At 40.1% G+C, this 10,877-nt stretch overlaps 1 protein-coding gene across 3 annotated transcripts in view; it reads left to right on the top strand.

Moving 5' to 3' along the window:
* The first annotated feature begins 1,799 nt into the window (after window positions 1-1,799).
* Window positions 1,800-10,877, top strand: part of cacnb2 (calcium voltage-gated channel auxiliary subunit beta 2) — a 62,898-nt gene continuing 53,820 nt past the window's right edge. For all 3 annotated transcript variants that reach the window (XM_022767076.1, XM_022767079.1, XM_022767078.1), the window contains exons 1-2: window positions 1,800-2,085; window positions 3,820-3,912. In XM_022767076.1, coding sequence (XP_022622797.1) covers window positions 2,002-2,085; window positions 3,820-3,912 — 177 coding nt within the window. In that variant the 5' untranslated portion in view covers window positions 1,800-2,001. The remainder of the gene's footprint in view (window positions 2,086-3,819; window positions 3,913-10,877) is intronic.

Here is a 10,877-nt window from a genome sequence, read left to right as displayed (position 1 = left end):
GGAAGTACAAACAGCTACTGTCTCAGCAAATGTCTCCTTTAAATGTAGCACTGAAACAATTAGTCAAATACACAGTTCGCTGATCAACAGAAAATTAATCTGCGACTACTTTGATAAGCTATTGATAATTACAGTTGCTTAATGAAGCAAGAAAAACCATACTGTGTAATGACCAAGTTTGAATACAGCCAAATGGGATATAATCTATGACTGTAGACCCAACCATAATGAATGTGAGAGCATGTGCTATAGCAGTAAGGAGCTGATAATGTAGACTTGTTTCACTGATTACGTAGCCAACAATCTGATTTCTTGCTGTCAGTTTTAAAGAATAACATAACTCAAGGCTGAAAGGTGATGTTTTACTCTCCATTCTGAATTTTTAATCCTCTCTCACCTTTGACAGAGTGGTTGAGTCTGTTGCACCTGTAACCATACCCAACAATGATGTCATGGGGTCCTGGAGTACACCTGCACATCACTGCAGCAATGTGATATATTCAACCACTCAAGGTAAGGAAAAAAACATATTTTCAGGCGGTGTTGAGTCAGCTGGGTAGTTAATCGCCAATTATTAGCTCACTGCAGATACATTATATTGGTGTATGTCAGCAGATAAATGATAAGAAACTGAAGAACAGAACTGCCAATGTTTTGAAACAGTCAAAAGTGTAGTTTGTCCAACAGAGAATAGTAACAGGTTTATTTTTCAACTGTAAAATATCTTGCCTAGTTCTACCTTGGTCACAACTGTTAAAGGAACAAATTGGTATACCAAAAGTTGATATCAATATATCATTTGTCTTTTGGATTTTAAAACTCAAATTTGGCCTCAAAAATCCTGTATCATTTGGGCTACGGTGTTAAGTTACTCTTTAAAGGTGCTAGTTTTCTCTGGTGCTGAACGAGGTTTTTTGCCAGGAGTGGATGGCAGTGGTGATAATGTTTGCTTGCCAAGCGCTTCAGCCGTCATTGTGTTTACGAGAGGTTAGCATGCACCCTCTGGGCAGCGCTACTTCTTATCCCCTCTTCACATCCTCTATAATGACTCTATCGCAAAGTAGCAGGCTATTACGAGAAGGGATGTGTCGGGCTAGCTGGTTAGCATACTACCTTCAGTAAACGAAAAGTGATAGAAATAAAAGAAAAAACAAGAATTAACCTTAGTGTTGCTTTCCATCGCTAAAGAAGTTCTTGGCAAGTAAAGGAATGGAGTTTGGTGAAAATGCAAGGGATCTTCTAGACTGGTAAGTAAACCGCTGCTAATGCTAACCAACCATAGCAAAAACTTACATATAGCACCTTTAAGCTTTCCTTTTTCAAATTAAAATTTCCCTGGATCTAATGTCATTTAGTTACAGACAATAATGAATTGGCAACAACAAAGGTTTTAACCACCTGGCACTGGGCTTTAAAATGTTCCTTACTCAGTAAACCACTTTCTTGAAAAGGTTCAGGTACAATATCATACAGCTGATCCTAGAAAATTCTTGAATTATAGAGGTTCAAGATTTAATCCACTCTTGTCACTTAATGGTTAAAGGCTTTTATACAATACATTTTCTTTTCAGAGGCATTTTCTGCTTGGGTGCTGTAATTCATTTTCATCCTTTTGTGGTGAGAAGGAGGTATTGGCGCTGGATGAGGGCGCATGGAGCAGAGCTCTCAGCCAGTGTGGGTAGGAGGGCACTCACGAGGAGGCTCTGTGATGCTGAAGGCTATAATATCCGAGAATTCAAACCCTCATTATAATCATCATCATCTGAACTGGAGGAAAACTGCTTCGCAATCCTCTTCCGCACAAGCTCCTCCTTACCTTTCCTGCCTCAAACTTGAGGATTGGCGGTGCCAGGTGAACGCCAGCGCCTCACTTCTATCAGTTTTTAACTCGTTAATATGAACCGGTGAATGGGTAAAAATGCGCTTTAGCTTTCATGTTGGACACAGCATCTGTCCAAGCCGAGAGGTTTTGTCGAATATTTGCTTTTGTCAAATGGTGTAATGGTCGTCAATAATACTCCAAAAACAGGAGCAGCAACGCCTCTGGACAAACACATGGACTCGCTGGAACATCCGATGTTACAAGTAAGCTAATTTAATTTGAATGACACCGATGTTTTCATTTCACAGTCTGTGATAGTTCACCAAAGTTTGCACGCAATGAACTGGCTCACATGCCCTCAACCTGTCCACTTCCTCTCGCCTATTTATTAAGACTTAAAATAAGTTTTGATTACGTAATTATCCGCGAGGACATCATCTCGCCAGTTCGAATTTTGAATTTTTAACGTTTCATTTTGAAAAAAAAAACTGAAAATCGTCGTTATTTATTGTCGTTTGAATCCCATGGTTTGAACGCTGGTCTCTTTTATCAGCTTGTAGCCATTGTCAATTGTTTTATTTTATACTAATACCTGCTGAAATGTCAGAAAAGTTTAAACATGATTTAGCCTGGCTGCTAGTGAAATTTCTCAATACTTGTGAGCCTACATTTCCAAATGAAACTATAAAGCCATTTTATAGTGGTGTAACTTATGTAAGAAGTCTTGAATTCAAAAAGTACAGAAGTATTATCAACGAAAGATAGTTAAATATAAAATGCATCAAAAGTAAAAGTAGTCATTGTTTAATTTCTTATTTAAGATTTTTTTTACTGATGCGTTTACTGTGCAGCATTTTAATGCTATCTGGTTGAGGTAAAAAATAAATTAGTATTTTATATACCATATATCATTCAGTAACCATTAAGATGTTTTGAATGAACAATCATAACCTCATTAATCAAATTACCTACAGCTGTCATATAAATGTAGTGGTGTGAGAAGTGAAATGTTTCCATCTGAAATGTAATGGAGTTGTGGTAAATCAGGTAAAGTACTTGAGTAAATGTAATTACTTTACACTATCGTTTTAGTCTATGAATATATCTGCTCATACAAAAGCTTCAGAAATCCTCAGATAAAAATATTGTGGAATGGATTACATATTATCTTTCTCGTGCAGTAAAGTATATTTGTTCAATTTGTATACTGCTGTTCCTATTTGGTTTATTGGGGTTAATTAAACCTCATCCTGTTCCTTTTAGACTCTGTCTGGGCAGCTCAAACCGTTCTACGTGATCAGCTCCTCTGAAACAGTCAGAATAGCTCTCCTTCTCTTTTTATGTGCATGATTAACATGTCCTGAGGGAATGGGATGGAATAAAAGGCATATTTGAAATGAATTTCTGTTTTTCAGTCTCTACTAGCAACACATGCTGTATGAGCACTGGAGCTGAGTGCATTACCTTTCCAGCCCCTCATCATATCAGCTTGCATAATAGAGACCACCCACATAATTGCCATAATTTTATGACACCTGTCATAATATTACACTTCAAGTAAAACACTGAACGCTATAGCTCACTAATTGACGTAACAGCGGGGCCGTATTTGTACATTTAAAGGATTCACATTTTTTTCAAGTATATCTTAAAGCAGTATTCCCACATGCCTAGATGTATGTTGAACCAGTTTTTGGAGACTAAAAAAGACATTCGAAATGGGGCTGAAACAGTTGATTAATTTATTAGTGCACTGACTTTGGTTTGTGATAAATAGCTTTAGGACTGCAACCAGCAATTATCAGGCTACCTATAACATTAGATTAATACTTTTCTTGATCAATCCATTAATCTTTGGGTCTACAAGATGTCAGGAAATAGTCAAAAATGCCAGAAAGTATTGTTTTAAGAAAGGCTTGAAAAGATGAGAACCTCATCTTTCACAACTTTTTACCACTATTATTATAACCACTATTTTCCCTTTTTGCTCTCTGAAGTCTCAAGGCAAAGGAGCTCGGAGAAAAGGCCGATTTAAAGGTTCAGATGGCAGCACCTCCTCTGACACCACCACCAACAGCCTTGTGCGCCAGGTAAGGATGACAGTGCACTTTTGACTAACAGTTGGGCATCCCTTCAAATCCACTTTTTGTTAGATTTTGCAGAAGCAAATGGTGCTATGGTCTGTTGCCCATACTTTAATGTTTGCATACTGCCAAGGGACAAAATTGTGTGTCTATCTGACCATATGCACCTACAAGAATATGAAGAGTAGTTAAATTTCCTGACTACAGTTCTTTCATTTAGGAATGTAACACTTGTGTTTCTGCCTGAATATGTAAATACCTGACAGTAAATGCTAACTAGCATAAGAGCCCTGCTTCAGTAATCATCATCCATCAGGGATGAGATGTGCATTGCAGTGAAAGCTCTCTGTAAACACTGGTGGGTACAGTATGTTAAGTGGAGGCGTCTACCCTGAGCTGCGTCCTCAGTGCTGTGAGACCAGCGACACAGTGGCCTGTTATAAAGCAGACCCTGCGAGGTACACACTCGATGTGTCTGGTCTTTGTTGAGCGGACCTGTAAGGGACAGGATGGGTTGGGTTAAGGATGCGCGCCGCTGCCTAAATGTTTCTGCCTTTTTTGGAGGAGGCACAGATCTCCTTGTCTTTGGCACGACAGCGGCCGAGCAATGCAAAGCTGGAGGACATCAGAGCAATCCGGCACCTCCTGGCTTGCTGTCTGCTTCATCTCAAGGGCGCAGAGAACTTCTGAATGAGCTGCTACCATCAGTGTTACAGCTCATTTGGAGCTGCTTGGTGAAAAATTGCCTGATTTTTCCCATCACCCCTGGGAGTTCATGCCCATTCCCACAGTCCTCCCCAAATTAGGAGTTCCCCTCCAGTCTGAGTCATCAAACATAAACTCAGTTAGGCTGAGAGCTAACGTTTATAACAGTTATCTGCAATGTAACACCACATTCTGCAGGAATGAAACACAATTCAAGTAAGGCAGGAGCGGGATGTGGGGAGGGTAGAGGAGTGATGTGTTTCAGGGTCAGTGAGGCCTTAACATGCCGAGCAGAAATATCCTCTTTTAGATATTTGCCGCAAGAGGGCCCCAGAAATAGCAGACCTTTCCAGTAACTTCCCCTCTGTTTGGATAATAATGTAAATACTGTTTTTCAACTGTGTTATCATAACAGCAGTTTTAATCTGACCTTATTTTCTTCTCACTTGTGCTCAATCATACTGCTTGTGATTATTTTCAGTTTTCATAAAAGAATGATGGTGTAGTATTTAAAGTCGCTAAACTAACACCATCCCAGGAAAGTATGCAGCCAACCTCTGTGTGGTTGTCTCACCGCCGATTAATCAATCTGTCATCTTTAATCTTTGTTTTATCATTTCTCTCTTCACCATCAGCATTCAAAGCCACTGTTAAGGAAAGTTTACATGACTGGATTTAAGAATTATCTTTTGTATATTTTCTTTTGCTCTACCTCCCGTCTGACCTGTTGTTTTTATGCCTCATAGTCCTTTCATTCCCGTAGGCGTCTCAAGAACATCTCAAGCTTGGCAAGGTCACCATGTGATCGATCCATTGCAGCTGTGAGCGCCATAAGCTTTCCTGTAACGGCATATAAACAGCTCCTGAAAGACAGAGTTACTCATGCTCCATCAGATAGAGAGGGCAGAGGGCAGAGGGTAGACAGAGAGTAGGTTGAGAGAGAAAGGATGAGAGACGTTCCCTGCGGTCATGGCCTTCTGCCCAGGGGGAGTATGGAGGAGGCTGGGAAGGGTGGAGGTCCAGGCCAGACCAGACCGCTCAGCCGTGGGAGTAGCAAGGTCAGCGTTTAACTGGAGCTCAGCTCTTCATTGAGAAGGAATAAGGGCAGAACTGTCAGAGATCTGTTTGAAAACTTCTACATCAGGTGGATGATTTATTTTTATTTATGTGGAGGTGGTGTAGTTCTGCAGTGTAAGCAAAGATGGAGACTTGTGTGCTTTGTGTCGCAGTGTCCATCTGTTTGTGCACATGTTGAAGGGTTACAAAATCTGATGAATAGTATAAACAGAGATTACGATTATGTATTTTAGATCCTTGCTTCAGCACCCTGCATGGACTTCCTTTTATAGTCCAGATATTTACGTGAACTCATTTCCCATGAGGTCGAAAAACTGATGTGAGGATGATGACGGTCAATATGTGTGTTTGCTTAGTGAAAAGAATCGCTCAATATTTTAGGGGAAAAGACCTTGTGAAATAGATTTTTGTTTAGCTTTCAAAACTAAAGGTGTAGTTTTAGTGTTTGACAAGAACATCAATACCACGCTCATGTTTGTACCCTAAATATGAAGCTACAGTTAGCAGCTGGTTAGCTTAGCTTAAAACAAAGACTGTAAGATTCTTTTTACCTCCAGACAGAGCCCAGCTACCTGTTTGCCCCTGTTTCTAGTCTGATGCTAAGATAATTGGCTGCTAGATTTAGCTTAGTATTTAGCATACATACAGACATTATAATGATTGATCAAGCAAATAAAACTCACCAGATAGAGTCCAGAGTGCTATATCTACTGCTCCCATTGGAAACTCAAAACTGCCAATAGGTGTTAACGTGAGTGACTGTCCATCTGTAGACTGGCACTGTGTTTAGAGTGTCTGTTTCTGTCTAATGCATCCTGGGAAACGATCCAGTCCCCCATGACCCTGAATAATAATAAACTTTCTTTATATAGCGCTTCTCTAAAAACAAAGTTAACAAAGTGCTTTACAGAGAGTGAGAAACAAAGCTCAGAATAAAAAAACAGGATTTAACGCGGGAGGAAGAATTGTTTGAAAGCAAGTGTTTAAAACTTTGTTCTAAGTAGTGAATTTAAAAAAAAAAAAGACACAGACTTTGTGAGCTTAAGTTCTTCTGTCAGGCTGTACCAAAATGTGGAATCTCTGAAGAAGAATGTCTGATCATCTTTTTTCTTTTTAATTCGAGGCTTAGAAACAATCTGATGAGCTCCTCAAGAGTGTCAGTTTGCCCTGTGGCTCTCGAGTAGATATTAGATCTAAAGATGTAGTTATAGACACCCGGCGTAGACTGTCTGGTCTGCATGATTGCCCCCCGACTTTACATTTGTAGGTCTCATTCATTTTGTAGCAAAAGGGACTATGTGGAATAGGAACAGACAGGTAATGAAATAATTGAATCGATTCAGGATGAAAGCACTTGCCACAAAAATATTTTAGGGGCTCAGGGGAGGATAACTTGAGCTGACTTTGTGCTGCGCTGGAAACAATGAAGACCTGAACTACAGTAACTCACAGAGCATTATGTCATAATTAACCTCCTGCTACTTACCACACTTGTTATATTTATGTAAATGGTTGCATCAGGCTTCCCACTTCCACTCTGTATCACCCGCCTCCTTCTGTCTCTTTCACCTCTATCTCTATAGAACAGTGTCTCTTCGTGTCTCCCTCTGCAGCAGCTTTTCCATGGCACATTATTGCGGTTGGACCCTCTCTGTCAGCTGTGTCTGTACATTTAGTCTGGAGAAAAGGATTTGGTGATGAAAGGCTGTCTCACAGGGTGTGGTGAGGGCAGGAAACCCCTTCACTGCCTCCCTAATTGCAGGCATTTTTCCTTTTCATCATCGTTTAGATTATTTTTTCTCTACTTAATGGAGAGAAGGGGTGACGTAAAGATCTTGTAACTGACTCTGGTAGCTATCAGAACTTTTATATAGCATTTCCCAGTGACATAAGCTACTGTAATGTTATTGGTATGAAGTAGTTGCCACTGGAAATCTTCTGGAGCGGTGAAGTGTAACGTTAACCCTGCAGACCTTTGTCTGAACTTTAAGCAACGTATGTTATAGTTTTCCAATAGCAGATATTTCTGGAGAGCCATATGAAGTTTCTAGCAGCAAACCACAATAATGATATCTTGGGTTAAATACTGTACTTTTGTAAAAATGTGGACTCAGGAAAGGCAGCTGTAAACCGCTGCTGCTGCTCAGTCAGCCGTCTCAGTGGCACCAGACTGCCATCAAGTGGCAAAATGAGTTGATGCAGGTAGTTAGAATACCAGAATGAGGGTAACAAAATCAGGCTGCACAAGCTGTATTTGGTCTCACAATATTATTTTTTGTGCTCATGATGAAAGATCTGCAACTTCCGGTCTTTGTCCCAGACATTTGATGATAAAGCCACATGGGAGGTTTAAGTGACAAGGAAATCAAAAAAAGGGGAAAAAACATACAGCTTGCAGGGTAAACGAAATGTTCTGACATAAGACACTTCAGCAGAACCTGCCTTGCATTTACAGCAGCCTGAATCCAAGTTTCTCAGCCTCCACACTCGCCACATCCTGCTGTGTTACAGCAAAGGCGTAATTAATTTGGCACTGTGTTAATTCACTACCCCCCTAGTGGACAAGGTCATCGCTTTCTGCTAATATTATAGGGTATCAAACTCTTCCATTCGAATAATATTCATAAAAAGTACTAGTTCACACATCATATTAGTGGATGGATACAGCATATTGTCATTGTTTTTGTCCTCTTCTAAACCACTTTTCACTCATATTTAATTAGTGACTGGGGTTTGTATATTATGCATGTCATGAAAGCCATGGGAGAGTGCTGCTTGGAGTTTTATGTAGTCACTTCATTTGCTTAGTTCATAAATAGGGCTGCAAAGTGCAGAAAATTGATTATTTCCAAGGTGATGTCTTCAAAGTCTTTGTTCTGCCTGACCAACAGACCAACACCCAAAAATGTACTGTCTCATACGACAGGCAATCATCACAGCTGAGAAGCTAGAACTAGGTAATGTTTGACACTTTTACTTGATAAATGACTTAAAAGATACATCAAGTAGTTAAGTAGTTGTTTCAGCTATATTCATAAACTATGTAGGCTTTGTCCATAAACACTACAACACATCATGAACTCTGTACTGGACAAGTATACTTTCTTTTTTGTGTTTTAATCATAAGATGGATTCATTTGATTAGCTCCCTCACATGCTTTAAAAGCTTGCTCTTGTTTTCAGGTGTCTGCTGCCTCTGATTGATTGAGATCTTAAAGGTGGTGATGGACACCAAGGGGGAGAAAAGATAGGCGTTTTCTGTTGTATTATTTACATGCTCACAGTGGGTTTCTATCTACAAGTGTGTAATGGGATTGCGTACATACTTACGCATTTGAAAGCAAGAATTGATGTAGTTTATTGAGTAAATAACCTCAAGTGTAGCTTTGAAGCTGCATCCAGAAAGATATATAATGAACCCAAATTAAACAAGCAGTATTTTAGCGTGCTGACATGTTCCCCTGCAGTATTATTCATGGTGTCAGCAGCTGAGGGATGATTACTTCTCAAAGGGGGACAGGCTCTGACAGATTAACTGATAGATAGGATTCCCCTCTCACTGTAAGGTGCACAGCTCTCTGTTTATAATGATGGCTCTCCATCACAGCAGACACATGTCAGCCTATGAAATATTGGCAGTAAACTAAGAAGCTTCAACGCTGATGAAAGATGTTGCCAGGTTTATGTTGGGCTGTCTGTCAGAGCTGAGCAGGAGATATATAGATACTGATACTATCACTGATGAGCACAAAGCTGTACAACAGATACACACCATCTGCACAGGGCGGCTTATGTCAAGAAATTCTGCATATTCGCCAAAACAATGTTACGATCCATAGACCTTATATATGATACTGCCGCATGGTGTGAGGATGGGAAAAATTAAAAGAGGAGCTACCAATTACGAAATGAAGGCACAGTTTTTTGCCTGTAAAGCAGAATTAGATAAGAAACACCTTCCTTATTTTTCTGTAATAAGTGGCAAAAGCTATTCCTGCAACATAATAATTATATTAACATGTATTATTTAAGATATAAAAGTCTAGTTGGATTAGCAAGAACAATATGATAGATAATAATCCTAGTTTATTTATATGAGCACAACCCGCTTGGGGAATACAATGAGTATCAATTACAATTTGTAGAGACCAGAAGTTGAGTTTGTCTTGATCTTGACACAGCTGTGTCTGACAGCAGAAATCATGTTGTTATTTTCCTGGTGATAAACTACAGTCACCGCCTGGCTCCTCAGACAGAGCGACAACACTGATAGAGTGTATGTTTGCTGCTGATGAGACAAGCTGCCCTTTTCTTTATGAGCCAAGATTTAGACTCTTCAGCGTCAATGTCAGCTCTGCACAATAGTAAGATAGAGCACACTGTGCATAAGGCTGCAATAGAAGAGAGTGACAATAAGTGTGTGGTGGAAAAAGGACCAAAGATAAGTGCTTGTATATGGAGTGCCTTCCAGTCAAATGATGCGGCGTTATTTAATTGGGTTGCATTAGGTTTCATGTTGAAAACAACCCAGCTGAACTGATTGCGAGCTCGGTTTGAGTAAAATCCATGAAGTGTGTTTGTGGTTCTGCATCTTCAATATTTCCTATCATAAATCCCTGTAATTTCAACTGAGGTTTGCTATTAATATTCATAAAACTGGTCATCTAAAAACATTCCATCATCATTAACACATATTTAAAATTCTTTAATTAATTGCAAGAAAGCTTTATCAAAGCTAAATGACATTAAGTCACTAAAATTCAGCACCAACTGCCCGTGGTGCCAGATGAAATGCAAAAACACGCACACAGTCACGCTGTGTGTATGAATATTCTCTGCAACTCTCCACCGCATGTGCATCTGTCATTGAACAATGAGACACGGTGAGAATATGGGCATTTCTGGCTGACACAGCATATACGACGCAGCAGTGAGGCTGCATGTCAGTCTGGGCTCAATCACCTGAAGGCAGTGGGGAAGGGTGAGAGTGGCGGAGAGGTGTGTGTGTGTGTGTGTGTGAGTGTGAGTATGAGTATGTGTGATGGCAGGGAAGAGAGAAACAATCACACCCAGCCCTCCGTTCACACTCTGCACTCTGGCATGACCGAACTGTGCGAGAGACTTCCCTCTGCACCACAGGCAGGAGTTGTGCTGCTGCTCCGCTCCCTGCACGAAACAGACACACACTC

Source organism: Seriola dumerili, unplaced genomic scaffold (assembly GCF_002260705.1).
Source record: "Seriola dumerili isolate Sdu_G_001 unplaced genomic scaffold, Sdu_1.0 BDQW01001124.1, whole genome shotgun sequence".
Classification (NCBI taxonomy): Eukaryota; Metazoa; Chordata; class Actinopteri; order Carangiformes; family Carangidae; genus Seriola; species Seriola dumerili.
The sequence above is the reverse complement of the archived record's forward strand: the minus strand, read 5'-3'. Positions and strand labels throughout refer to the sequence as shown.